The 27,150-nt window shown below is 64.1% G+C and overlaps 2 protein-coding genes across 15 annotated transcripts in view; both read left to right on the top strand.

Annotated features, from left to right (window-relative positions):
* Window positions 1–18,923, top strand: part of MCF2L (MCF.2 cell line derived transforming sequence like) — a 124,106-nt gene extending 105,183 nt beyond the window's left edge. For 7 of the 12 annotated variants that reach the window (XM_049701269.1, XM_049701266.1, XM_033435009.2 and 4 more), the window contains 21 exons: window positions 341–532; window positions 896–1,055; window positions 1,755–1,828; window positions 2,068–2,141; window positions 3,193–3,259; window positions 3,840–3,955; window positions 5,182–5,251; window positions 6,504–6,596; window positions 6,699–6,791; window positions 7,571–7,696; window positions 8,495–8,716; window positions 8,830–8,922; window positions 9,963–10,041; window positions 10,197–10,263; window positions 11,103–11,221; window positions 11,445–11,537; window positions 12,568–12,642; window positions 15,577–15,698; window positions 16,982–17,094; window positions 17,162–17,265; window positions 17,371–18,923. In XM_049701269.1, the coding sequence (XP_049557226.1) occupies window positions 341–532; window positions 896–1,055; window positions 1,755–1,828; window positions 2,068–2,141; window positions 3,193–3,259; window positions 3,840–3,955; window positions 5,182–5,251; window positions 6,504–6,596; window positions 6,699–6,791; window positions 7,571–7,696; window positions 8,495–8,716; window positions 8,830–8,922; window positions 9,963–10,041; window positions 10,197–10,263; window positions 11,103–11,221; window positions 11,445–11,537; window positions 12,568–12,642; window positions 15,577–15,698; window positions 16,982–17,094; window positions 17,162–17,265; window positions 17,371–17,456 (2,238 nt within the window). In that variant the 3' untranslated portion in view covers window positions 17,457–18,923. The remainder of the gene's footprint in view (window positions 1–340; window positions 533–895; window positions 1,056–1,754; window positions 1,829–2,067; window positions 2,142–3,192; window positions 3,260–3,839; window positions 3,956–5,181; window positions 5,252–6,503; window positions 6,597–6,698; window positions 6,792–7,570; window positions 7,697–8,494; window positions 8,717–8,829; window positions 8,923–9,962; window positions 10,042–10,196; window positions 10,264–11,102; window positions 11,222–11,444; window positions 11,538–12,567; window positions 12,643–15,576; window positions 15,699–16,981; window positions 17,095–17,161; window positions 17,266–17,370) is intronic. The other 5 variants (XM_033435010.2, XM_049701270.1, XM_004273595.3 and 2 more) reach the window with 3 other exon arrangements.
* A 2,247-nt stretch (window positions 18,924–21,170) lies between these two features.
* On the top strand, window positions 21,171–27,126 carry F7 (coagulation factor VII). Of its 3 annotated transcripts, XM_004273594.3 has the most exons (8): window positions 21,171–21,263; window positions 22,248–22,408; window positions 22,927–22,951; window positions 23,026–23,139; window positions 24,478–24,618; window positions 25,450–25,559; window positions 25,803–25,926; window positions 26,476–27,126. In XM_004273594.3, exons 1-8 carry the CDS (start codon window positions 21,194–21,196, stop codon window positions 27,072–27,074), a joined length of 1,344 nt encoding a protein of 447 aa, XP_004273642.1. In that variant the 5' UTR covers window positions 21,171–21,193; the 3' UTR covers window positions 27,075–27,126. The 3 variants fall into 3 exon arrangements, with proteins under 3 accessions (XP_004273642.1, XP_049557232.1, XP_033290903.2); XM_049701275.1 differs by lacking the exon at window positions 22,927–22,951 and having other exon boundaries at window positions 21,176–21,263; window positions 22,262–22,408; XM_033435012.2 differs by lacking the exons at window positions 21,171–21,263; window positions 22,248–22,408; window positions 22,927–22,951; window positions 23,026–23,139; window positions 24,478–24,618 and having other exon boundaries at window positions 24,879–25,559; window positions 25,892–25,926.
* Window positions 27,127–27,150: the final 24 nt, after the last annotated feature.

The raw sequence follows: 27,150 nt of genomic DNA, 5'->3' as shown, positions 1-27,150 counted from the left end.
GGCTGGGCCCCAGGCACCGGTGAAAAACGGCCCTTTCCTGTGGCCCAGAAGGTCCCGTCCCGACACGGAAGCGTTTATAGGACTCGCCTGCCACAACTGGCCGTTTCTTTAAGAAACCCAGAGGCTGACTGTCCAGCCAGTTCCCTGCACTTGGTCCTCAGCGTGGGTGCGTCCCGTCCCGGGCGATTCACTTGGTTTCAGGCCTGCGTCCCCCAGGGGAGCCCTCTGGACGTAGGGGCAGGACAGGGACGCTACGTCCTGCAGGTGGTCCCAAAGCACAGCGGTCAGCGGGCCACGGGAGACGCCAGGACAGCTTCCAAGGTGCCTTGTCCCCCTCCAGTCCATGAAGTGGTGTGACGAGGGCATCTACCTGCTGGCCTCGCAGCCGGTGGACAAGTGCCAGGCCCAGGACGGCGCCGAGGCGGCCCTCCAGGAGGTCGAGAAGTTTCTGGAGACGCGTGCGGAAAACAAGATCCAGGAGCTCAGTAAAATCTACCAGGACTACGAACCCATCCTTACCCGAGACCTGCTGGTGAGGAGACAGCCTCTCACCTGTTCGACGACGGGTTACTCTGATGATGCCCAGAGACACCGGGCGATCGGGGGGAGGAGAGCAGATGGTGCCTTTCAGGCCGGATGTCGCTCCCGGGCCCCCCACGCCCCTACGGGGTCCCCGCCTGCGGGGAGGGCCCTTGCTCGGTGCCGACAGTGAGACGAAACCGGACTCCTCACTCGGCCGCTGTCTGCGCCACACCGCCGGCCGCTCGCCGGGCTCCAGGCCCGGGGCCCCTCCCCCCTCGGTGCCCCCCGCCTGCCAAGGGCAGCGCGGGGGCCACGTGCATCACGGCAGCTCTCGGGAGGTGTCCTGATGAGCCCGTCACCCCCTTCCCTGCAGGAGCACGTGCAGAAGGTCTTCCGGAAGCAGGAGAGTGTGGAGGAGATGTTTCACCGGAGACAGGCGAGCCTCAAGAAGCTGGCCGCCAAGCAGACGCGGCCCGTGCAGCCGGTGGCCCCCCGGCCAGAGGCGCCCGCGAAATCGCCCTGCCCCTCCCCGGGTACGGGCGGTCGCCCCTCCCCCTGGGCAAGGCCCTCCTTCCCCCCAGCCCATTGCGTAAATGATAAAGTGTCATCGGCCCTCGGCCTGCTCATTCCTGTGCTCACATCCGTGCCACTCCCCGTTGCTGTGGCTGGACGGGGACCGCCTGACTGTCGGGGCCTTTCCTGGGCTCATCCCGCCCGTCTGTCCTTGGCGCCATAGCCGGGATGGTCTTCCCCTCGCGCAGCTCGGCCCTCCACCCCGAAGCCTCCTGGTTCCCCAGTGCAGCGCTTCTGGAAGGCACAGCTGGACGCGAGGCCTTTCCTAAGGCCCCTCCCATCACCTCCTGTCGGCAGACGCGCTGCCCCAGCGCCAGCAGGGCTCCCGCTGCTTTCTACAGCTGTGGCTGGTGTGGGCCGTCGGCGCTGAGAGACCCTGAGCCCGGCGCGCAGGGCCCATTCGGAGGCCTCCAGGCGCCGAGTTCTCCCCCGTCACCTGGGAGCCGGGCCGCACTGGGAAGTGGTGGACGGTGGGCGCCCCACGCGCCCGGAGCCCCGTTTCCTTGCTCTGTACCTGACTGTGCTTTGGGCTGCTCACAGCTTTTCCTCCAAAAGTTAAAAAGACACACTCAAGAGCACACCGACGGTCCTGGATAAGCTTTTCACCTCCAGGCAGTAGGGTGCGAGGTCCCACTCCTGTCCACTTCTTTCCAACCCAGGCATCCGGAGAGGCTCTGAGATCCACAGTTCTGAGGGCAGCGTGCTCCGGAGGGGGCCCTACAGGAGGGCCAGGGTGAGTGCCCGTCCCCGCCGCCCGGTCCCCTCCCTGCCCCCGGACCCCCCGGCACTCCTCTGTGCACACAGGCCAGCGCACCTGGGGGGCATCCTCTGCTCCTGCCCCATCCCTCCCTCCGGGCCGCCCCATCCTGCCTGCGGGGCCTCGACCGGCAGGAGGTTGGGTTATGGAAGCAGGGCGTCCGGCTGCACCTTCTCGTCTCTGAAAGCGCGATGTGGGCCCCCCTTTCTCCCCAGAGTGAAGTGAGCGAGGGCCGGCAGGGCCGCGGCCGCTCCACCGGGGACGAGGAGAGCCTGGCCGTCCTGCGGAGGTGAGTGGCCTGCCTTTCCCCCCAGCAGGTCTGAGGACAAGCGTGACCCACCGGAGCTCAGCCCCTGGGGAGGGTCTGTACGTAAAGGAGCCAGAGGCGGTGGGACCAGAGGCCCGTGTTGTCCCTCCCTGAGCCCAGGGCACCCGGCTAGTGGATGCAGCCCCAGGCCACTCTCGCAGGGCCAGCCTCGGACCCACCCCCGCCGGCCCTGTCTCCTCGGGACGGGCCCCTCCTGCCACCCACGAGCCTTTCCGACCCTCCGCTCCACGTGCTGGTGCCGGGCGTCACTTCTCTTTCTTGGTCTCTCCCCACCGCAACCCTGCGGAGGCTCTGCTTGCCCCACGCCCGCCCTGGGCGCCCCGCATGCTCCAGCCCCACCCAGATGCCGGGAGAGTGTCTGTCCCTGCACGGACGCACTGCTGGGCTCCAAACTCTGGGCTGGGCAGGAAGGCACTGCCCACGTGCTTCCCAGGCTGGCGGTCGCTCTCCCGCAGGGCCCCTGCCTGCCAGCCGAGCTGGATCGTCCATAGCTCCACGAAGGCAGCCTGCACTCGGCGCCCTCCTGCGCCCACTCTGAAACCCTGCTCACACCCCACACTGCCCAGCCTCCCACGGGGACGTCCTCCCCGCCAAGCTCACGCCGCCCTCCAGCCCGCGGTGGAGAGGGAACCCGAGCCTTCCTCTCCCGCGACCTGTCCCACCCTGTGCGGAGCACGGGCACTTTGAACGGCGCCAGGGCCAGCTGACGTGCCGGCTGCCGCCTGCTCCACGATCCCCACCCTTGGCTCCGTTTTCTGTGCGTGAAAACAGGAAGCTTGGTCATAGGCAGTTAGAAGGTGGTCCTGGTCCGTAAGGCGAGGTCTGAGTGGCCGGTTTGCAAGCCAGGCCCTCCTGGGAGCCCTAACCTGACGGCACGTAGACGATCCCCAGAGGGTCGCTGCAGAGCCGCTGCCTGCGGGCGGCTGGCGGGGCCTCGGGCACTGGGAGCCCAGGGTGCCTCGGGGGACGGTTGGGAAGCTGCCCCTGCATGAAAGCCGGCGCCCATCCGCAGGCACGTGATGAACGAGCTTCTGGACACGGAGCGGGTCTACGTGGAGGAGCTGCTGTGCATCCTGGAGGTGAGGCGCCGGCGCCGCCGCGCCGTGTGGTCTCGTGGCCACGACACGGCTCTGCCGACAGCCCAGGGCTGGAGGCCACTCGCCTGTCCGTCCCCAGGACGGGGCGCTGGCTGCAGGTGCACTGGCACTGGGCCGTGTTTGCGGCCGGAGAGGGCAGCCGTGCCTGACCCTCCCGGGGTGGGGGGCTGTTGCCTGGGGGCAGCAGCAGGGCTTCTGGGTGCGGGACTGTTCTGTCGTGGGGTGTGGGCAGTGGTCACGGGTGCGGACACAGAGATAACCCACAGGACTTGTCCTCTTCATGGAAGGTGTACCTGAATTTACTGAATTTAAAAAGGTTCAAAGGGAGGAGGATGGAGCCACCCTCCCTCCCAAAAAGATAATTGGTGCCGCTTCTAATTCACTCGTATTTCTGGTGCTGGTCCGGAGAGTCACCTTAGATGGTCAGTGAATGAATTTGAGGTGGATTCGATTTCTGAAGCCTGAGACAGCGTCACTTCCCCACTTGGCGGCCACGTGGAGACCAGGCTTACGCGGGGCTGATGGGCCCGGGCTTCCCCGCTGACCCCTCCCCTCTCCGCAGGGCTACGCTGCTGAGATGGACAACCCTTTAATGACACATCTCATCTCGACGGGACTTCAGAACAAGAAGGATGTTCTGTTTGGAAACATGGAAGAAATTTACCACTTTCATAACAGGTCAGGCCCTCCCTCAGGTCGCCCACGGGCCTCAGGTTATGCTTTGCTGGGGGAGAAGATTCCTCCCTCCCTCTCAAGAGGGATAAGCGGACGGGCAGCGGGTTCGGTAGGGCGTGCCCAGGGTAGCTCCCTGGGCGGCGGTGAGTTACAAGGGGCCGCCCACAGAGGGAGGAAGCGGGAGCTGGCCCCCCAGGTGTACGCACTCGGCCCTTCTGGGTGACACCGAAGCCACACCCCTTGGTGAGGCCCCTTGCCCAGCCCGTCTCGAAAGGACGGCAACACCGCAAGTTCCTTCCTGCCCGCCCTCCCCTCGTGGGAGCACCCGTGGCCTCTCTGTGGCTGTGGGGAAAGGGTGCGTGGTCCTCCTGGGCCCGCTCACCCTCAGCAGTTTTGGGGGCTCTCGGGGAAGATCCGTCTAGCAGAGAGAAGCAGATTGGCAGCACGAGCCTGTGGTCCTGAGGAAAGGCCGCTGTGCACGAGCCCCTCCTGTGCTGCCCGGCCCTCCCCTCCGCTGGACTCCAGGAGACACTGGGGCTTCTGTCTGGCCACTCACTTTCACCCTCTGTCCTCAGCCTCTGTCACCTGCCGCTTATAAAGGAGGTGTCAGGTCTCACCTGAGCTGCAGCCGGAGGCTTCCCTTGGGGATTAGAGTGAGCAGGTGGCCTGGTCCCCCTGCTCCCTCAGCATCCTCGCCCCGGCCTAGGGTCTCGGCCCGGCCTCGGTTCTGGGGCCCTGGAGGGATTTACCCAGTGGACAGATGCGAGTCAGGAACCTAGAGGAAAACTCAGCCCGCAGGCTCAGGGGCAGTGCTTCGTGGAGGAGGGTCCCGGGGGCAGAGCCAAGATCCCTGACGTCTGCAGGAAACCCGCAGAGCACACGGGCTGTGAGGGCCTCGAGATGCTCCCGTCTGCTGCTGTGGACTCTTCATCCATGTTTGTGCTGATGGAGCGTCTCCCAACTTCTGTGTGAGCGCAACACCAGAAACACAGCATCCCCACGGGGTCACAGCTGCATGAACCTGAGAGTCTGGTGCAGTCGGGACCCCAGGAGGGACAGGCGTGGCTTCAGGCCCTGAAATCAGGAGGCGCCTCCTTGCTCCCACAGCCTCCGCGGCCGTCCAGAGTCAGGATGAGTGCTGTCCAGAAAATGACGTCTGATGGTTTGTGACGGATGCCGTCTTGTGCTGGTGTTGTTCATGTGACCTATTGCAAACTTTCTTTGTCTAGAATATTCCTGAGGGAGCTGGAGAACTACATAGACTGCCCAGAGCTGGTTGGAAGGTGCTTTCTAGAAAGGGTAGGTGATTCTCAAATGCATACTTCGCCATGTCTTACCTCTTACAGTTACTCCTCGCGGTCATAATGGCTTTAAGTTCTGTCACAGTCCCCGTCTAACCAACCGGAATCACAAGTACAAATGTTTCCAGTTTAGCTGAGACGCTTTGTGGTAGGGCCAGAAGAATACAGTTTTGTCTGAAGCCAAATTAGTCCAAAAACAAGAGAGACTGTAAAGCATCAGCTCTGAGAGATGCCAGGATTACACAGCGTCTAGGTTTGGATTTGCAAGCGTACGGGTAGCCGACGCTCCTTCCTGCTGGGGTTGGTTTCGTGCTGGCCTTGCCGATCAGGACTCCCGCGCTCACCAGCTGACCCTGCACGTCACTCGTGCTCTGAAGTTGTAGACGCGCTCTCCTTCCGGCGGGACAATCGCTAGCGTGGGGGTTTGTGGCGAGGCTCTGGGAGCGGGAGGGGATGCGGGATGCAGGATGCGGGATGCGGGATGCGGGATGCTGTCTCCCTCGACCCGGCTGCATGGATCCCGGTGAACTGCTGACTCAGCAGCAGGGGGCGCACTTCCTTCCTCCCAGTAGTGAAAAGGTCGCCTTCACAACGCAAGCCACAGGCCGAGGCTCCCTGTCAGGAATTGGCATCGAGGGGCAGAGGGAGGAAAGAAGGGGCCATGTTTGTGCCCCGCTCGGCCTGGCCTTGGGGAGCGCCTCCCTGTGCTCTCTGAGAATCGGGGCTGGGGGAGCACCGCGCCGTGGCTCGGGGGACCCGTGAGCGGTGCAGGCTCTCAGGCCGCCCCTGGCCTGCGGAACCCGGAGCGCGGGTGGAGGCGGCAGCCACTGTTTTCTCCAGCCCGCTGGCCGTCGGATGCGCACGCAAGCGTGAGCACCACGGTGTAGCTGAGCCCTGGGGAGCCTTTCTTTACAGAGTCGGTGCTGGTCCTGCATTTCTTTTCAGTCTGTTATCTCTGAGGCCAAAGCCAGCCGTATGGACCTAATCTTTTATAAAAGAAGTACCCGGACTAGGGCAGCCCTGAGAACTGAACTTCTGGGGGGCTGTTACCTGGCTGCCCGCCAATGACAGCCGTGGCGTCTGAGATGCAGACGTGACCCGGATTCCGGGGGAGTCCAGGCTGGTCCCGGAGGTGCCGTGCGTCCTGGCGCGGAGGGGCGTGACTCAGCGGCGGGGTCAGCCCACCTCCGGGCGCTGAGGTCCCCGTGAGCGCAGAGGCGCCCTGCGACTCGGCCCCTGTCCCGCTGCAGATGGAGCAGTTCCAGGTCTACGAGAAGTACTGCCAGAACAAGCCGCGCTCCGAGAGCCTGTGGAGACAGTGCTCCGACTGCCCGTTCTTCCAGGTGTGTCTCCTGGCTCCCTTGAGCGGGGACGTTCCTTTACTGCTTGACTCTCAGACAAGGAAGAGCGTCAGCCGTCTAAGGCAGAGGTTCTGGTGGTTGCAGGAATGCCAGAAGAAGCTGGACCACAAGCTGAGCCTCGACTCCTACCTGCTGAAGCCAGTCCAGAGGATCACCAAGTACCAGCTGCTGCTCAAGGTGAGAGGCCGGGCGGCCACACCTGGCCGGGCGTCCCCCGGAGCCCCCTCCCCGCCTGGCCCCCCCGCCAGCCGCACACCATTTAGTGGCGGCCGCCCCGACCCGTCCCTGAACCCCGTGGTCTCTGGGCACCTTCTTCCCGTCTCTGCGAGGCCCTGGCTCTTCACACGCCTTTGTGGAGGGCCTGTTGTGCGCTGCCCATTGTCGGGCATCAGGGACACAGGGGGCAGCAGGCGGGCAGACCCTGCCCCACAGGGCACATGCGAGGCTGCCTGTGTCCTGCTGTCTTGGGGGCCCAGCAGAGCAGATCCCCGAGACCTGAGAATGGGTGTGAAGAGCTGTAACAGATGTTCTTCCGGGGTTCAGATCTGGACGGAAGGAATAATGGCTTAGAAGCGGGGAGACGGGAGCTGCAGCGGGGGTGGGGCTGGGTGCTCGCCCAGGCCAGGCGCTGCGAGGGGCCTGCCCTTGCCCAGCTCAGGGACAAGCCCGATCTGCAGCTGCGAGGGCTGGGGTGTAGGCCCGCAGCGGCCGGGAAGGTGGCTTCCTGAGGCGCTCTGGGGCCAGGGGCTCGGGCAGGCCCCCCGGCGGGGGGAGGGCGTGAGTGTCTGAGTGCGTGTGGGGTGTTGTCCCCACCGGCGACGACTGCACACGGGTCCCGAAGGTCGGTGCCCGGGGCTGCCCAGGGCCTTCACCTGTGGGGCAGAGCACGGGCATCCCAGCCGCTCTCGGTGGAGTGGCGGGGTTCAGTGTCCAGACGGGCGTGGAACCTCCCCCAGGAGATGCTGAAATACAGCAAGAGCTGCGAGGGGGCCGAGGACCTGCAGGAGGCCCTGAGCTCCATCCTGGGCATCCTCAAGGCTGTGAACGACTCCATGCACCTGATCGCCATCACGGGCTATGAGGTGAGGCCCCGACCCTGTCCTGCAGGGGGAGCCCACGAGCCGGCGGCGGTGCCAGCGCGGGCCCTACTCGCGCACCCCCCAGCACGCCGTCAGACCCGGTTCTGGCTGGGCCGCGGCCGCCCTGCACGCGGCTCACCAGCCTGTGCGGAAGCCAGGGCGCTTCACCCCGTGGCCGCACCTCAGCGCAGAGGCGGCTCCGAAAACACCTCCCTCCCGGCCTTTCCCTGAACCCGTTTTGTTCTCGGTGACGCCCGTGTGGGCGCGACCTTGAGACCCCGCCTCCTGGCCCTCTGCGCCCGCGTAGGCCGCGCACGGTTCCTGTCCTCTCTGTAAATCCACTCAGCACTCGCCTCTGTTTTTTCATTAATAGACTTTCTTTCTGGAGCAGTAGCGGGTTCACAGCAAAACTGAGGGGAACGCGCAGGGGTTTCCCACCCAGCCACCCCCGTCTGGCCCGCCCCGTGGAGTCAGGCATTTGTCCCAGCCGACGGCCTCCACTGGCGTGTCGCCCAGAGTCCACGGCCCACGGCAGGGTCACTCTGGGGGTTTGGACAAACCGATGACCTGTGTCCCGCACGGTAGCGTCACACAGAGCAGCCCACTGCTCTAGACACCCCTGGGCTCCCCTGTTCATCCCCGCAGACCCCCTGCGACCCCCGACCTTTCCAGCACACCACAGACTTGCCTCTCCCGGGTGTCGGGCCGTTGGACCCCGCGGGGTGCAGCCCGGCCTCCCAGACGGGATCCTCGGCCGCACGTGCTCTGGGCGCTAACTGCACCCCACGCCGCCGCCTTTAGGGGAACCTGAGCGACCTGGGGAAGCTGCTGATGCAGGGCTCCTTCAGCGTCTGGACGGACCACAAGAAGGGCCACACCAAGGTGAAGGACCTGGCCAGGTTCAAGCCCATGCAGCGCCACCTGTTCCTGCACGAGAAGGCCGTGCTCTTCTGTAAGAAGCGGGAGGAGAACGGCGAGGGCTACGAGAAGGCCCCGTCCTACAGCTTCAAGCAGTCCCTGAACGTGAGTGAGGCCGCCCCGCGGAGACCCTGGGGCCCCCGCTGGGCCGCGACACCCACCTTCTGGAGCAGGGGGTGCCCTTGCCCGGACGCCTACCGCCCGCCCCGCCCTCACAGATGACGGCCGTCGGCATAACGGAGAACGTGAAAGGGGACACGAAGAAATTCGAGATCTGGTACAACGCCAGAGAGGAGGTGTACATCGTCCAGGTAGGCCCCGCGCTCTCGGGCCAGGCTGCGGGCTCTGCCCAGCTCCGTCAGGACCGCCGGTGAGCGTCTTCTGCTGAGAGCTGCTGTCTGGAATCTTCGGAAAGCTCTATTCCCCGGAGGCCAGGGCCCCGCCATTCGTTTGGGGCTGCCCTGGGCCGTCAGTCACTAAGCTGAGCCCGGGACAAGGCACAGGGACGCCGCGGGGCAGGGGTGCCCCAGGTGCCCTGCCAGGAAGTGGGCTCCTGGTCCCTGGACAGCAGGGGGTCCCGGCCCGCCTGGGCCAGGCATCCTCGCTGCCGCGCACGACCAGGCGCCTGCAGGGAGCGTGTCCTCCTCGCTCGCCGGTGATGGCGGGAGGTGGTGGAGTGTAAGTTCGCCCATGAGCCCGGGAGAGACCCCAGCCCGAGAGGGCGATCCGGCACTGGGAGGTGCCTCGCCAGTTGCCCTTGACCGTTCTGACGCCCTTGGCGGTCTGGGCCTGGGGGCCCTGGGGGTGTCGCAGCACCGCAGCGTGGAGGCCCCGGTGACCTGCACTCTTCACAGCTCACAACACCCAGGCTAGCGCGGCCGGCCGAGGGCCCCACAGAGCTACAGCGGGAGCGGCCAGGGGCTCGGCCGGCGCCCCGGCTTTGCACAAGCCCAGGGTCCTCAGGGCCCAGCCGCCCGCCTGCACTGCCCTCGGGCCCCAGGCAGAGTGGAGGTGGGGCAGCAGCCCGGCCGCGCTGGTCCAGCTTCTGGTCCACTTGCGGGATGTCAGACGCCCGTCGTCCTTGTCAGCTAGGGAGACGTCAGGGCCGCATCCCAGAGAAACACTCTCGGGGCAGGCCACGTTGCAGGGGCTCCCACTGAGTCAGAGTCAGAGGCCGTGCAGGGTGCTGGCGTGGGGTCCGTGCACCGGTGCCCGCGGGGATGCCGCCCCGCATCGCGAGCGTGGCGCCGTCAGCCCCGATTCTGAGGGGCCCGGGCGCCTGCAGAGTGAGACCCTGACGCGTCCCTCGGGAACACACGCACTCACCTTCCGGTCTGCTTTGGCGGCACAGGCACCAACTCCTGAAATCAAGGCCGCCTGGGTGAGCGAGATCCGGAAGGTGCTGACGAGCCAGCTGCAGGCGTGCAGAGGTGAGGGCGCGGCCTCTGGGCTGTCCCCCGGGGGCCCGTTTATGTCCCGCAAAGCCTCCTCGGGATCCTTAGCCGTCTGAGGCACCGCGGTAGCACCTGGAGGGGAAGGTGCTGGACTCGCGTTCCTGAGCCACGCTGGGCTCTTGTCCCCGCAGAGGCCAGCCAGCACCGAGCCCTGGAGCAGTCCCACAGCCTGCCCCTGCCCGCGCCCGCCGGCACCAGGTGAGGCCCGGCCGCGCGTCGGGGGTGTCACCAGTGGGAGCCAGCCCGTGCCGCTGGGTCTCCGCGGCCTTGTCACCGAGCCTCCTGGTCCTCGGGGTCGCTCTGGAGAGCGTCCCTGGGGTCGCATGCTGCTGGGTCAGTCCCAGCAGGTCAGCGCCAAGGCGTGTGCCTCTAGCCCTAGCCCCAGCCCAAGGCCCGTCCGCAGCATCTCTGACCGTTTTCCATCCGGGCGGTATTTCCCATCACGATCAGTGCGCGGCGGGCGGCTGTTCCAGAGAGCAGTCCAGCGCCAGCACTGCAGTGACGGTAGTGTCCCAGGTGGGCAGGGACCCCGGGCACGGGAGGCTCAGAGCCGAGGCCGAGGCCCATGGCTCGCAGACAGACGCAGGGTCACATTTCACGCTGGCCTCATCGTACCTTTTCTGCCCTTATTTTTCCTTTGTTATTTTATTCATTCACTTACTTGTTTACTGTTTCTTATGTAAGCCACGTCTAATTATTCATGGTTGAAATAATAATGATGCTCTAATAATGATTAATGGTCTAAATAAATAAACCACAGAACAATAGCTTTAAAGGAGAAAGGGTCCCCCCAGGGGAAAGAAAACAACAACAAAACCGCCTCCTACTTAATAGTCAGGGAGGTGGGTTTTGTTCCTACTTGGCTCCGCCCAGAGTCTGGACATGAGTGGCCGTGGCCGTGGCCCTGCGGCGGGAGACACGCAGCCCGAGGCCTGGGTAGGAGCTCAGGGAGGTCTCCACCCTCCTCCTCACAGACCTTTGAACGCCAACCAGGCCACAACATTCTCTTTCTTTTTCCATGTGTCTGATGTCCTTAGTCCCTCTAAAGGGAACACAAAAGACGTCAGAAAGTTGGAAGAAAGAAAAACGGACCCGCTGACCCTGGAGGGATACGTGGGCCCCGCGCCACTGCCGAGGCCCCCCGAGAAGGGCAGAGGTGAGTGTTGGGGCCAAGCCCGGAAGTGCCGGGAGCTGCATCGGGGGTCCGCGGCAGGCGTGTCAGGGCCTCACAGCCCCCGGTGGGCACAGGGAAGGTTCACGGAGAGCGCGGGGCCCGGCCGCCTGCACAGAGCACAGGGGCCTGGGCAGGGGGCCCGGGCGTGACCGCCTGCCCTCTGGGGCCGCCCGGCGCCCTCTGCACTGCCCTCTCTTCCCCGCAGATGACGCGGTCACTAGCTCTACTTCAGAAAGCTCTGCGCTTTCCAAAAAGCGCTTCACCCTGCAGAGCTTTGCTGCCCTCAAAGGTCAGAAAGGTAAAGGTGCCCGGCCCCGGCCGGCCGGCGGGCTTCTGGGCGGGTCGCGCCCATGGCTGTCTGTCATCCATCCGTGCCGTGCTCATCCGTGTGGACGGTCTCGGGAGGGGCATCTGCCTCTCGCGTGGGTCACCAGGCACGCGTCTGCCGCTGAGTCGCTCTCTTTCCCTGACGCTGGCGGGTCTGTCATTCGTGCAGCCAGGGCTCTGTTTTCAGGGCCTTTTCTTTGCAGAGGTGGAGGTGAGCTCTTCTGACAGAGGCCCGCCTGCCAGGAGCTGGGACTGTCCTTTGCTTTTCTGGTCCAGCTCCTCCCTTTCCTGCCTTTTCCCGTGGGGTCCCCGAGGGCATTGCTCCCCTTGCCAGAGTGCGAGGCATCCGCTTCCCTCTGGGCGTTTCTAGTGCACAGGCGGGTTCAGAACACCCGATGGAGGTCTCTAAGAGCTTGCCTGGACTCCTGAGCAGTGAATATGGGGGAAATAGGCCCAGACAGCACAGGAGGCCAGCCCTGAGGTTCCAGGCGGGTCGCTAGAGGACTCCCTTCCCGATTCTGAAAGCCCGTCTTGTCTAGAGGTCTTTTCATTGGTCCAAATATTGGAGGGTTTTTTCTTTTTTTCCCAATTTATAAAATACTTTTAAGTTGACCTCAAACAAACAAACAAACAAAAAGACGGACAAATCCCGGTCCTTATACCTTGCTGGGTTTGGCGAGCATGCGTACTGGGCATGCTCTACGTGGAGCTCAGAAAACAAACCAAGGGGCCGCTTACCTAAAGCTACGATGCCGACGCAGGGCCATCACCCGCCCGTCTCCCCCTCCTGCTCTCCTGGGCCTCCCCCTGGACCTCTGGATCCCTCCGCCAGCTGAGCCGTGTTCCCAAGAAGCTGCTTTCTGAGTCACTGGAAAGCAGCCTGTTGCCGCCGTGTGTGTCTCACCCCAGCATGAGCTCGCTGTGTCTCCTGCCCCCTTGGTGCTCCGCTCGCTCCTCACTCCGTCTCTCCCGTTCTGTCTCTGCTCTTCCTCCTTTTGCAGCCTCTCCTACCAGTCCCGACAAAAAAGCTAAGCGACACCAAGTAAAGAGCGACCCAACGCCTTTTGGTTTACGAGGTAGAGTGGCTCCGCCTCCTGGACTAGCCTGGCGCCATTTCCCCATCCGGTTAGGGACCCTGTCTTGCCATCTGAGCTGCCCAGTGAAACAGGTCCCTCCCAGCCAGGAGCACAGTCACTGTTTTGTTCAAAGCCTGACGCTCCGGCCACAGGTACCGTGGTGACGTCACGCTTCTCGGTCCGAGGCCTCAGGCCAGGTGTGCCCAGAATGCGCAGAGCTGCCCACGGGCCACCAGGTAGCAGCTGCTGACACCTGGCTGGTGCCTGGGCTGGGCTGGGCTCTCTTACTCAGTGGCTGCGGGGCTCCACGTCCCAGGCCCATCCTTCCTCACCGTTTGTCCCCATGCTTCTGGGGACGCAGACAGATGGGGTGAGGTTCCGTATTGGAACTTGGGCCTTTGTCTCTCTTGCCCTCATATTCTGAGGGCAGAGCCCCCCCCAGGGAAACCCAGAGCCCCCCATCTCCACCCGGCCCAGGTTGAGGGTCTAAGGCTCGCAGACAGGGTTTCACTCTGTGAGCTATCCCGCGCTTCCAGACCATGTGATGGTACTGCCGGGCCAGATCCCGACGCAGACCCCCCTCGGGCCTCAGTCCACAGTCCGCGCTGCAGGGACCCAGGCTGCAGGGACCCAGGGCTCTTCCATGGGCAGCTGGAGAGCCCAGAGACCCACCCCTACCCCAGCCTACACCCAGCCCTGCAGACGGAGCCCCAGGCACTTGGGAGTAGAATCACCTCCCCACCACCGTCTCCGTCTCCGGGAGGGGCTGGACTTGGCCATTAGTGTTCCTGCTTAAGGCCCAGAGGTGCCCGAGGCATCTCTCTGCTTTGCTGACTCTCCTTGTGTGGGAGGCTGCAGTCTACTCCCTCTGAGCCCAGTGTGTCACCTCTGCGAGCTCCTCTGCTCACCTGTGAGACAGGTGAGGTGACCTCATGTCCTGGTAGATGAGTGTTAGGGCCTTGAGCTCAGGCCCAGCTGCCAGCCCCCCTCCCTCCCTCCTCCTCCCCCTCCCCCTGCCCTCCCCCTTACTCCCTCCCCTCCCCTCCCCCTCCCCTCCCCCTTACTCCCTCCCCCTCCCCCTTACTCCCTCCTCCTCCTCTCCCTTCCCCCTCTACTCCTTCCCCCCTCCCCTCCCCTCCCCTCCCCCCTCCCCTCCCCTTCCCCTCCCCTCCTCCTCCCCCTCCAGCTCCTCTCCCCTCCTTCCCCTTCCTTCCCCCTCCTTCCCCTTCCTTCCCCCTCCTTCTCCCATCCATCAGAATCACTTCAGTCCACAGCAGGTGACAGGGAGCTGCAGGCCGTCCTGGCTGGCACTCTTGAAAATGCCAAGTGCTTGCTTCCTGGAGTTGCATCAGCCCCTTGTTTTTTCAGTATCAGTGTCAGCGACTCTTTTACTGGAACGAGAGGTGACCGTATTCACGGTTCCTTGGCCTGATGTCCTCCTCGAAGCCCCCAGCATCCTACGTGGATTAAGAGCGGGCCACGGGGCTCAGTATCTCATGCTTATTCCCGTGTCACTGTGTTGACACAGGGACCGTCCCACTTGTTAGCAGAGGGTCACTCAGAGGCCCCGGGCGGCCGGGTGTGACCGAAGGGCAGAGCCGTCTGTCCACGCAGCTCTCCAGTGAGGGTTTACACACCTCGTTTCCAGGGGCTGCCCTCTGCCCAGGCAGCAGCGTCGTCCTTCTGCCTCCGCTGTCCCCCTTCGGACACATGCTTCCATTTGGCCGGGAGCCCTGTGTCTATCGGTGCTGGGCTGGAGGGTGGACATTTGTGGCCAGCTGCCCGGCGCCGGGGCCCCTGGTGACCCCCACCCGGCATCCGTCTGAGCTTCCCGCCCTGGGCGGCTCCGGACGTGCCGAAGCAGGCGGCGAGCGTGGTTAATGGCTGGCAACCCACGGTCCCCGCTTCCCGCTTCCTGCATGGACGCCAGCCGCCGGGGGCCAAGGGTCGTGCTCGCCACCCCTGCCCGGCTGCAGAGGCGGGGTCAGAGGGTCTCTGGGCGCCGGGCCTGGCCTGGAGCAGGGGCTCAGTGCTCTGCGGGCTGGGGGGGGATCTCTGGGTCCCAGCTCCCTTTTCTGTGAAGACAGAGGCAGCTCCCTGACACCGCTTTAACACAAGCTTGTCACTGCCAGCCTTCAAAGTGTCGGCCTTGGGACAGCTGCCCCTCTGTCTGCACCCTGACTGCAAGGGGTGGGGGGACATGCAGGCATGCATTCTGCCCTTGTCCACGTGGTTCCCTCACTCCCTCTCTCCCAGGAGAAGGTGTGCTTCTGGCCACACCAGCTGGAACTGGGGACTGGTTCTGGATCCGCTCCCCTCTTGTCGAAACGCCACCTCACGCGGAGCGGCGGCTGGGCTCCAGAGCTGCAGGCGTGTGGCTCCGGCCTCTCGCTTCGTTCGTGACACTTGCTGTATTTCTCCACGACGCACTTGCACTCTCCCCCAATGGGAGATGCAGCGGCTACTCTTTGGGGACACAGGGCAGTAGAAGGAATGTTTACGTAGTTTATAAAACCCGGAGGAAGCTTCTTTCCCCGCCCGTGACCCGCACAGGGTGGCCCCCTCCCTGGCCTGGGCGCTCCTAGCACCCAGCATCGTGAGGAGCTGTTCTCCCGGCCGGCCGATGGGTGTTGAGAGTTGCAGGTGTTGATTAAAAATGCCTTTCCCGCGTCGTTTGCCTCGACACGGGACGGGTGGTTGTCACCAGCTGTCCGGTGGAGGCTGGGGTTCGTTTCCGGCTGAGGAAGCAGGTGCTGTGGCCCAGGTCCCCTGGGCAGCTTGCACGGTTGAAGCGGAAACCTGCGGGTGTCCGGCCCGCCTTTACGCACCGCTGGGAAGGGCAGGCTCCCCCAGCCGACACGTGTGGGTGGCGGGGATGTGCATAGGCCGCCCTCGACCTTGAGGGGGACCTCACTGGGGCCTGGTCCTCTCTAGGTTGGAGCAAAACGTCTAACCCGCCAGAGGCTCCTGAGGACAACGACGGCTGGTCCAGCGCCGAGGAGCCGGTCAACTCCTCGGACGCAGAGGAGGAAGGGAGAGCGGGCCTCAGGAAGCTGGTAACCTTGGCTCCCACCTCGTCCGCGGCACTGCTGGTCCCGGGGGCAGGGAGCCAGCAGTGCAGCTCAGGGGGCCGCGCCTCCTAGGGCTTAGGGAGGACCTTCAGGTGCCAGGGCCCCTTGGCTGTGTGCCCGCCCTCCTGTAGTTCTCACCAGACCACCTCACGGCGGACAGTGCACACCTCTGACCTGCCCCTCAGAGGAGCTTTCTTAAAGCTGCGTGTGTACCGCCGTCTGTTTCAGAGAATCGCACTGTCTGAGGTACGGATTTGCTTCCTAAACAAAGTCCTGTTTTAGCACGAGCAGCAGAGGAAACTATTTATATATTAAGTCATCAGAGTCAGGACGGTAGCAACAGTTATTTGCTGCCCGCTCAGTGCTGCCCTGGTCCACACCTGGTTTATCGCAGCGAGCAAAGCACCCCAGAGCTGGAGGGGTAGACACAGGTAACTGGAGGAGAGCGCAGGGAGAGTCTCGGGTGGCCAGGGCAGCCTTTCCCGAGGAGGCCTGAGGGTGAGAAGAGCCGGCCAGGGCGTTGCGGGGCCAGTGGGGGAGCCTAGGCAGGCGGGCAGGGAGGCGGGCGGGCGGGGAGGCAGGTGGGCGGGCGGGCAGGCCTGCTGGTTGCATTCCGCTCGCGGTGCAGCAGGAGGGTGCGAGGTGCTGCTCAGGGTGTCCAGAGGGTGCAGCTGCTCCCGTGAGGGTAACGGACACCGGCCTGGCTTTCCCTGCTCCCAAGCCTGGTGGCGCGTGACCCCTGCACAGTTCAGGGGCTCCCAGTCATGTGTCTCGCTGCCCGTGAGGCCGCAGCCCCACAGTCCAGCAGAATGGCCTCCCCTTCTCAGAGTCCGTGTCGCGCAGCAGCTCCGTCCACAGGTGTGCTGAGCACCTGCTGTGTCAGGCACTGAAGGCAAACAGGGGACAAGGTGGACAAGAATCCCCCCTCTCCTGGGGTGAAAGACTAGTAAAAGGCAGAGCGTGTGCCTTGAGGGCAGAGGCGTGACCCAGTAAGAGGTGCAGCAGGTGCAAAGGCCCTGCGGCCGCAGGAGCTGGGTGTAGTGTGAGCACTGGGGCGCAGCCAGGGGCACCGCACAGGCTGGTCAGGTTTAGTGGTCGCCACGTGAGACCGAGCGTCTCCCTGGACGAGGAGACCTTCCCAATGTAAGGCCATAGTCCCACCGGAAGCTCTGCGAATGGCAAGGCTCTCGTCCTTCCCGGGACGCTGGACGCTGGGCACCGGCAGCTGCGTGCCACGTGTGCCATGCGCCCTGCCGTCCCCTCCCCAGGTCCCCGGGAAGTACACCGTCACGGGGCTGGACGAGAAGGGGGGCCCCGACGCGCTGGTCCTGAGGAGCGGGGACGAGGTGGAGCTGGTGCAGGAGGGCGACGAGGGCCTCTGGTAAGACCGCCCGCGCGCCCCCCCGCAGCCCGCGCGCGCTACCGCACCCTGACCGCGCCCCTTGCAGGTTCGTGCGGAACGTGAGCTCCGGCGGCGAGGGCTGGCTGCCAGCCCGCAACCTGTCCGCGCTCCTCGGCCAGCGCGGCGCCCCCGGGTGCCTGAGCAGCCCAGGTACGGGCCGCTGAGCAGCCCAGGCGCTGCGGCGAAGGCGGGGCCGGGGGCGGGGCCAGGGGCGGGGCCAGGACGCGCGGCAGCCGCTCGCCTGCTTGTCCGCAGAGTCCAGCGCGGGGTCCGCCCTGCTGAGCGCCTCGTCCAGCTGCAGCGAGAGCTGCGCGGCCGCCCTCGCGGACCTGCAGGGGTAGCGCCGCGGCCACCCCGCCTGCGGCCCTGGGAGCTGGCCTCTGCTCAGGCCGGCGCGGCGTGGGGAGGGGCCGGCGCCCACAGAACCGTCCACGGAACCCCGGAGCCGCCGCGGCCCCAGACGAAGGTTCGGGAAGAGTCCGCCCTGCGGCCTCGGCGCCGGGACCGCGCGCGCGCCCCAGGGCGCAGGAAGAGCGCGGCACCGCGGCTTCCTCGGGGAGTCGGACGGACGGGGCTGCAGACGACAGACCTCTGGTGCAGAAGGGCTCCCGGGACTCCCCTTCGGCCTCGGCCGCAGCCGCTCCCCTTTGGTTTCCGACGTTTCTGGTCCGGTGCTTTCTGCAGGAACACGCGTTCTGTGGAGCTGCTTCCAAAAGAAGTGACCGATTCACTGACCCAGCGGCTTGGTGCGGGGGCAGGAGGCTAGTTTGTCTTATACACATTTTTTTTTAAAGCAAGGATTAATTCTACGGCCATCTTTTTGGTGATACTTTGGCCTCTGATCTTTACCAAGAATCACTGTGTTTACGTGAAATGACAATTTCATACTGTATTTGATATACAACTATTTTTTGTTACTGGGGTTTACATGGCGCTGAATGATTTGGGGGACACGCTCTCGTGGAAACAGCCCACCTGGTCACAGGTGAGTGGAAGGACATCCCTCGGTAGAATCAGGCAGCGTTTCTACAAACACAGGCAGTTAGAAACCAAGGAAATTCCTTCACCTGTGTAGGTTAGTTTTCAAACGAAAATGTGAGCTATAATTTAAAATATTAACCTTCTTTTCTACAGAAGAACACGGGGGACTCGAGTTTTTAACACTTCACTGAATTAGGGTATTTCTGTTATTTTTAAAGACTGTGTAAAGATGCAGTTTTTGCAGGTGTCACCTGAACCGATGCTGTCACAGGAGCCCAGGGAAAATCTGAGCTCCCGCCCCCCCCCCGCCTGGCATGTCCTGTGTGGAGCTGTCGTGAGCACAGCAGAGTTTATCTTATTCAAATCAAGGCAGAACTGGAAAGAAAACTCTTCTGTTTTACTGTGTTTTGTGTTTCAGAAACGAATTCTGTTCCCTGGAAACGCTTCTTTCTGGGTCTGATTGGGGCAGATATTTTTGTATGTGTGTATATATGTCGATGTGTGTACATGCGTCCCCACTGTGAGGGGTGTATTTATAGCCTCCAAGCTGCTGGCGATGTGTCGCTTTACAGCCTCCCGAGCCCCAGGCCCCTGCAGCCCAGCCCACGGGCTCCGCGTCCTTGTGCAGGGCCAGACCTCTCTGGAGTGCGTAGTGGACGGCGTACAAGCTCGGCAGCTTTCCTCCTGGTGTATAAGTTATTTGGAAAATGATGCTTCACGTAATTTACTGAATATATTGATTGTTCAGGCACCGTTCCTGCCATCCCAGCCTGGGACTGGCCACCATTTTTGCGATCTCTTCCTCATAAAAGCACTTTAAAACCTCATGTTTCAGTCACTGTTCCTTTTTTTTTTAACTGCTGATGTAAGTGAAATTTAAAAATCCGAGTTCTTTACTGCATGGCTGGTGTTTGAATAAACATCAGCACCTCTTGCTGTCGGCCGTCCTCTGTAAAGGCACAGGATCTGGAACTGGGTGGCCCTCACTGGAACGCCCCCCCCCCCCCAGATGCCAGCGTGCGCCGGAGGGGCCCAGGGCGAGTGGGGCCTCCTGACCCCTGAGCCCCCTCCCCTCCCCCCTCTGTCAGGGCTTCTCCTGCAGGAATAAGATAGGGTGAACTCTGTACCTGTGCTCGGCCAGCTGGGAGAAATAGTACAAGTGTCAGTGAGCGTAGTGGCTCCTCGAAGCCTGCAGCGTCCCCTCCACCTCTGCGGGGACCCCCGTCACCCTGGACCTGAGGGCCTCTGTCCTTCGCATTGGCCTAATTCACGCTGATGCCCTACGCCTGGCAGGTCACTTGTCTGCGGAAACCCGGTTCAGTGGTGATGCTCTGAGAAGCCCTAGAAGGAGCAGAGTCTTTTCTTCACCCCCGAGCCTTGTCCCTACTGGGCCTGTGGTCAGGACGCCCCTCACGTGGCTCCAAACACAGGTGCAGCTCAGCTCCGTTCGAGGGAAGCCAGGGGCACCGGGCTGAGAGCACCCCCTAGGATCCCTGTCCGCCTGGACCCCAGAAGGTGATCCTGCCTGGATATAGGGTCACTGCAGGTGCAGTTGGTTAAGATGGGGTCATGGTGGCCCCTAGTCCAATGGCTGGTGTCCTTATAAGGAGCAGGAAATTTGGACACACACACACACCAGGCGGGAGCTGGAGGGCTGGCTCAGCATGTCAGGGGTACCAAGGGCCACCAGAGCCCCAGGAGCTGGAAGAGGCCGGAAGGACCCTCCACAGAGCCTCTGGAGGGAGCTGGGCCCTGGGACACCTGCCCAGACCTGGGACTGGATAGATTCCTGTCGCTGGAGCCCCTGGGGGCGGTGCTGGGTCAGGCGGCTGGAAAGGAGCACTGAGTCAGTGAGCAGTGACCGCGCCGTACTCGGTCTGAGAAGGTGCGCACGCAGCCCTGGAGCCGGAGGAAGCCCCGGGCAGTGGCCGCACCGGCAGGGGTGGCAGGTGGCGCTTCTGGAGCCCTCGCAGGACAGTGCACACCCCCAGGCTCTCGGCAGGACGAGCAGCCCCGCTGCCCCGCAAAGGAAGTAGGGCTCAAAGGAATGAGCCCCTTCCTCCCCAAGCTGGGAGGAGACGGACCCTGACAGCACCCTGCCAGGTGGTCTGACTCCAGAGCTGCTGCACCCACTGGGCCCAGGCGGCGCCACGAAGGGCTGTGAGAGTCCCTCCCCTCCCCCTCCTCTCCCCCTCCCCCCTTCACAAATAAATTCCTGTATAACTGAATTCCTAAACAATTGTTGACAGTGACAAATAGAAATTCCAGAGGTGATAAGTAAAATGTTGTCCTCTAAGGACTGCCTTCCATCTGGGGAGGGAGTAGCGCCGGACCGCCTGGAGCAGCTGGGTCTCCCTGCTCCCCCTCTGAAGATAAATGCGCAGAGCTGGTGTCCCCAGCCTCCACCCGTTTATGGAGAGGAGGCTGGACGCCCGAGTGAGGCTTGCAGGGTGACCGCCAGCCCAACGGGCCCAGGACAGTACCAGTTAAGTCTGGAAAGTCCAGCGTCCTGAGAAACCCTTTCGTGCCTGGCGGCCAGGATAGCTGGTCACCCCAGCTGGTGGCCTGGGCCCAGGAGGGCATGAGGGACAAGACCCGGGCACCCCAGGGCTGAGACGGGGGCAGGGGCTCCGCAGGGGGCGCGCACCCCTCCCCCTCGCGCTCCCAGAGGGGCCCTTCGGCTGAGAAACCCGGCCTCCCCTGTGACAAGATATTCACATTCACGCCCCAAACCTGCTCCCCTTTCCCAGTACCATCACTGCGGGGGACGGCTCTCCACCTGCACTTTAGTTCTGTTCCCCAGCTTACCGTCCTAGGTCCTCGGGCTGCAGGCTTCTGAGCCGCATTTGAGCTGCACACGCCACCGGACACGCATCCCGACGCCCCGCCCGAGTCTCCTCTCGGACAAGGAGCCTGACTCCCCAGGCCCGTGCCCTGGGGCGGCCCGTCTGTCCGGTCAGCAGGCACTGGGCGGGGGACCGCACGCCCGTGTGCTTGGGAGGCGAGGCCTCCCTCCCCCACCCTCTCGGGCTCTTGGAGAACTTTGCCCGCCTCCCCACCTGGAAAGTCAACAGACAAAGCGACCCAGGGCCTCGCCATGGCTCCTCGGCTCCGGGGGCTGGCCCTCCTCTGCCTTCTGCTGGGCCTGCGGGGTTCCCTGGTGGCAGGTACGCGAGGGAGGTTTCCCCATTCACCCAGCGGAAGGGCAGCCGACCCCCAAAGCCGGCCCATGTGCTGGGCGCTCCTGTTTGCTGGCAGCTCTGCTCTGATCTGCTCTCCTTCCGAAAGGCAAACGGTGCCCAGGGCCTCGCCCAGCATTTGGAGGAAAGGCTTCGGGGAATTATTTTCCAGACTTTTGGGAGCCGTGGCGTCCGCCGGCCACAGTGGGCACCCCCCGCCTGCCGCCAACACCCCCCCACCCCCTGGCACAGGATCTGGGGCTCAGGGGTGCCTCTCTCACTCTGCTCTCTCGGCCTCTCGGTGGGGGGCTGGTGCGAGGGACGGTGTGGGGACGCCGGACCGTGATGATCTGCCACCACGCCAGTGACCCCTGCACCCCGTCCTCGCAGACGCTGGGAGGCCTGAGCCGGTAACACGGGGACGGCTCTGTGAGCTGTCATCGTGACTCTCCAGCCCCGAGGGGCGGCCGAGGTGGGAACCGGGCACCGACACTGTCCCGTAAAGTCCGGCTCACGTCGTCCCTGAGATCCCACGGCCAGACTCTGGGGTCCGAGAGGCAGAGCTGGTGCCGCCGTGGTCCCTCCTGCTTGTCTTCTTTTTTCACTTAATATCGCACCTTCTTAAGCATCACGGGGCACCATCGTTTATGCTTCAGATTGTCTCCAGCTTTCCTGATGGCTGGGTCTCTGCAGGTCTCAGAGCATTTCCTTGGGATAAACTCCTAGAAGCGAAGGGACCAGGTCAAGGGCGTGAACGTGTTGCGATGACTCACTGAGCACATTGCCTTCCTCCGGCACATAAAGCTGTGCAGTGCTCCCATTGCAAACTCAGCCAGGCCTGTGGACAGGAGCCCTCTGACTCGCATTACCTAGCAGAAGGGATGGTGGGAACACTTCCTGTGGAGGGCGGGGTGGGGGACGGGAGGCTGTGGGCCCCCCCGGGCGTCCAGCGTCTCACGGCCCGCCCTCCAGTCTTTGTCTCCCAGGAGCAAGCCCACAGTGTCCTGCACAGGCCCCGGCGCGCCAACTGGTTGCTGGAGGAACTGTGGCCTGGATCCCTGGAGCGCGAGTGCAGGGAGGAGTTCTGCTCCTTCGAGGAGGCCCGGGAGATCTTCCAGAGCAAGGAGAGGACGGTGAGCTCGCCTGGGGCCAGCGGGCGTGCGGCGGCCACCCCGTGGTTGTGAAGCCTGCTTTGATTCTCACGACAACCCTGCGCGTTTTACTTCATTGGCCAAAAGATTCCGCGGGAATCCCTTTTACTGATGGGGCCTCTGCGGTCGGCAGAGCCTCTGCGGTCGGTCCCGCTCAGCGGGTGACTGGACAGTCGATGCAGCATCCGAGGAGGAACTGGGGGCTCAGGGAGCGGGGGTGTCTTGTCCGCGTTCACAGCTCGGACGTGGCGCAGCTAGAGCCTGACTTGGGCGAGGAAACCTGTGACCTCTGGTGGCCTTAGCAATGGCGGGTGGATATTAGGACAAAACTCGCTTCCCCTGGATGCACCCACCTCGCCTCCAGAGGAAAAGTCTGGCTTTCAGAGCCCATCACGAGGGCCAGGTCAGAAGCCCCCCAGCCCGCCAGCTCCTTCCGCAGGGCCATATGCACTGCCTCTGGCGCACGCCCGCGTCACGCACCTTCCTCTTTGCTCCCTCAGAATCAGTTCTGGATTTCTTACAACGGTGAGTACGTGCCCGGCCGACGTGATCTACCCGCCAGCCCCTCTCTCGGCATCCTAACTCTGACTTGCCCACAGACGGGGACCAGTGCGCCTCCAGGCCCTGTCAGAACGGGGGCTCCTGCGAGGACCAGCTGCAGTCCTACCTCTGCTTCTGCCTGGATGGCTTCGAGGGCCGGAACTGTGAGACGGGTGAGGACAACCGGGGCCCCCAGGGGGGCTGCTGAGCACGGCCTGGGGGGAGGTTGGCCTCCGTGACCTGGAAGGGCCTCAACCTGAGAGTCTCGGATCTGGTGTTCTCAGGTGCTAATTCTTCCACTTGTGATGCCCTGTCCCCTTCTGGGCTCCCGGCACTGGGAAATTCTGACGCACCCGGAGGGGCCCGGGGAATCACTGCATCTCCGTCAGCTCCACACATCCCCATGGCGAGGTGGTTGGGGAAGCTCGGCCTTCCCTACTTGGTGTTACAAGGGTAGGCCCAGTATTACAGCATCACACAGCTCAGGGCTCCCCAGACCAGCCTCAGCGTCAGTCATCTGCTAGGTCAGCCAGCGTGCTCTGAAGGCCGACACAGGCACGGTTACAGTTACCACACGGAAAGGATATGGGTTCAAACAGCCGAGGGGCCAGGTGTGAGCTCCCAGCGGCTTCTTCCCGGGAGCCCTGTGGATGGTGTTCTGTTCTCCGAGACCATGTGGGACAGAACTTACAGAGACTCACCCGCCAGGGACGCGCCCACAAGCCCCAGTGTCCTGAGGTCCCACTGGGGCTCAGGCACAAGGATGTGGCTGACCCCCATGTCCAGCCCTTCCAGGGGTCACGCTGATGCCAGGTGGCCCCAGGCCCCCAGGAAAACAACACACTTATCAGGCAGCTCAAATTAAAGTGGACGACTTCATCAGAGGGGGCAGTCACTTCCTGGGATCCCTCCCCACCTGTGAACATTCTGATGCCGCCTAGCTCGTCTCAAAGGACCACGGTCAAAGAGGGAGGGCAACGGCCAGGGAGGAGGGTCCCCACCGGTCACCTGGGGCTTGGGTGCTCAGCGGTCCTGGTGTGAATTCACCTCCAGGACAGGCCCTGGACTTGCAGAGCGAGCCAAGCCCGTGTCCACAACAAAGCTCCCTTTTCCAGAGGCAGGTTGGCCAGCGGCCAGCCCGGGCAGCTCCCCGGGGCACCAGGCCCCGGCTGCAGACCAGCCTCCTGGCTCTGACTGCTCGCGGGCAGGCCTCCGATTGAGTCGGACTCGTCCACCGTCCCCAGGGGCCTCTGCTTTCCCCAGCCCGGGAGGGATGACGTTGTGGAGGCCACAGCGTGCCAGCCCCGCATCCCCACTGGCGAAGCTGCTCAGACGTGGGACCCTGCCCCAAACTCCAGGTCGTGCCCTTCTGGGTCAGTCTGCGGAGTGGGCTGGTGCCAGGCTGTCCCTGGAGCCGGAAGCTGGGCGCCACCTTCCTGCAGAACACAGCCCCTGGCCCAGGCCTGCTTGCCCTGACCGGGCCCCTTGTCGGCCATGCCCTCTGCCCTCAGACAAGAAGAGCCAGCTGATCTGCCCGAATGACAACGGTGGCTGTGAGCAGTACTGCAGGGATGACGCGGAGGCTGGGCGCACCTGCTGGTGCCACGAGGGGTACGCGCTCCAGGCGGACGGGGTGTCCTGCACGGCCACAGGTAACAGGTCCTCGGGGACCAGGTCTAGGGCTGGTGGTTTCATTGTCCTGATACACGTCTCCCCGTTGGCTACAAGATGGGGTGGGGGGAAGCATAGCATCACTGAGCATCTACCAGGCACTGCCGGCGCGCTCTGCGCGTCGCGGCAGAGGGGAAGCTGGGGTGGAGGCGGCCGCCCCGCCCCCAGAGCAGGGAGGGGCCACGGTGGGCGGGGCGGAGCCCCGGAGCCGGGGGGAGGTGCAGAAGGCGTCGCTCGCTGCCCACCCCCGCTCCCCGCGCAGCACCACACCCAGTGTCTGTACTGACGGCAGCACGGTTCTGGATTCCAAGTCTCTTCAACGGCAAGCACTTCTGGGAAAATGGAAAACGTCTCCAAACCAGCCTAAAGGCGACGGGGCTGCAGCCCCCAAAGCTGACCCCACCCCCAGCCCTGCGTCTCTCCATAGGTGGATGGACCCAGCCTTGTCTAGGAAGCCTGAAACTCAGCTGCCGCCTCTAAAGGCTTTCTTTTCTGGCCTGGGGCTTTCCTGGAGCAGGAAGGAAAACTTAGAGCCCGTCAGAAGAGCAGCCCGATTGTCTGAGATGCCGGTCACCTTACACAGCTTATCCTTTACACCTTTAGTGACCTCAAGCTGCACGTCTTCCCCCCTTGGAAAATGCGCGGGACCCAGTCTCCAGGACCCTGGGCCATCTGCTTCCCCGGCAGCTCCTGCAAGGGCCTGCCGCAGCCCCGGGCAGGACCAGAGGCGCAGCCGCCCGTCCGCAGGGCCCCTGGCCTTTCTCACCAGCACCCCACACATCCCCACGTCTTGCTGGATTTGTTTTACACAGTTGAATATCCGTGCGGAAAAATGCCTGTTCTGCAAAAAAGAAACGACAGCAACCCCCAAGGCCGAATCGTGGGTGGTCACGTCTGCCCCAAAGGGGAGTGCCCCTGGCAGGTAAGGCTCCAGGAGCACTGGGTCGAACGTGGGTGACGATCCCGGGCATGCACAGAGCAGTCCAGCCCCGGCGGGCCCACCGTCTGGCCACTCCCTTAGCTGGATGGAAGCGGCCCGTAAAGCAGCCCCCATCCGGGGTGCACGGGAAAGGGGGGCCCCCATCCGGGGTGCACGGGAAAGGGGGGCCCCCCAGGCAGCCACGACGGGAACGCGAGCTTCCAGCATCTGCTGTGCCCTTGTCAGGCCATGCTGAAGCTGAATGGGGCGCTGCTGTGCGGGGGCTCCCTGCTCGACACCGTCTGGGTGGTCTCCGCAGCCCACTGTTTCGACAGACTCAGAAGCTGGAGGAACCTGACAGTGGTGCTGGGTAGGTTGCGTGGCGCCTCCTTCTGCCGGGAGACGATCCTTGAATGATAACCGCGGGGCCAAGATTTGGGGCTTCCACGACCAGTGACCTTCCCCACAAAGAGAAGTGGCAGCGTCTGGGCAGACCCCATACCCACAGCGCCGCTGTGGCCACCCCCTCAGCCTCTCTGCCACCCAGATGCGGCCCTGGGGTGACGCTGCTCCCGCCAAGGTCCCCGAAGGGGTGCCCCACCCAAGGCTGCGCTGCCCGGTGGGTTTAGGGGACGACGAGGACCCCAGGAGGGCCAGGCCCCGTCTGGAAGAACCAGGGGAACGGGGCACCCTCTCCTCACCCAGCCATGGCTGCCCGCCCGACCCCCTCACCTGCCTCCAGCACCTCGGGGGCCATATCCGCCCCGACTCACACCCACGCCGACCCCCCCGGCAGCCCCAGGAGGCTGCTCGCCCACCGGGGGTGGGGGACGCAGGGCCCCTCCTGCCCGACGGGAGACACTGGCCCGGGAGGCGAGGCGGGGAGTGAGTGGACGGTCCGCCCCCGCCCCCGCCACAGGCGAGCACGACCTCAGCCAGGACGAAGGTGACGAGCAGGAGAGGCAGGTGGCTCAGGTCATCATTCCCGACAAGTACGTCCGGGGCAAGACGGACCACGACCTGGCCCTGCTGCGCCTGGCGCGGCCCGTGGCCCTCGGCGACCACGTGGCGCCCCTCTGCCTGCCCGAGCGGGCCTTCGCGGAGCGGACGCTGGCCTTTGTGCGCTTCTCGGCCGTCAGCGGCTGGGGCCAGCTCCTGGAGCGCGGCGCCACGGCCCTCCGGCTCATGGCCGTTCACGTGCCCCGGCTCCTGACCCAGGACTGCCGGCAGCTGTCGCGCCGGAGGCCCGGAGGCCCCGTCGTCACTGACAACATGTTCTGCGCCGGCTACACGGACGGCAGCAAGGACGCCTGCAAGGGGGACAGCGGGGGCCCGCACGCCACCCACTTCCAGGGCACCTGGTACCTGACGGGTGTCGTCAGCTGGGGCGAGGGCTGCGCAGCCGCCGGCCACTTCGGCGTCTACACCCGGGTCTCCCAGTACACGGCCTGGCTCCGCCGTCTCATGGGCTCCCCACCACCCTCGGGGGGCCTCGTCCGGGCCCCGCTGCTGCCCTAGCACCCGCCCCGCAAATAAAGCCGCCATGTGTGCCCGGTCTTCCCGCGCCAAAGCCGGAAATTCTCCTGTGGTTCTT

Source organism: Orcinus orca, chromosome 18 (genome assembly GCF_937001465.1).
Source record: "Orcinus orca chromosome 18, mOrcOrc1.1, whole genome shotgun sequence".
Classification (NCBI taxonomy): Eukaryota; Metazoa; Chordata; class Mammalia; order Artiodactyla; family Delphinidae; genus Orcinus; species Orcinus orca.
This window is presented reverse-complemented; position numbering and strand designations above follow the sequence as displayed.

What these genes read in the sequence shown, in the direction of transcription:
- F7 (XM_004273594.3), top strand. Translation starts at nt 21,194, where the DNA reads ATGGCTCCTCGGCTCCGGGGGCTGGCCCTCCTCTGCCTTCTGCTGGGC. An exon ending in GGGCCGGAACTGTGAGACGG is followed by an intron (nt 23,140 to 24,477) that starts GTGAGGACAACC and finishes CTCTGCCCTCAG; the next exon opens with ACAAGAAGAGCCAGCTGATC. An exon ending in GAACCTGACAGTGGTGCTGG is followed by an intron (nt 25,927 to 26,475) that starts GTAGGTTGCGTG and finishes CCCCCGCCACAG; the next exon opens with GCGAGCACGACCTCAGCCAG.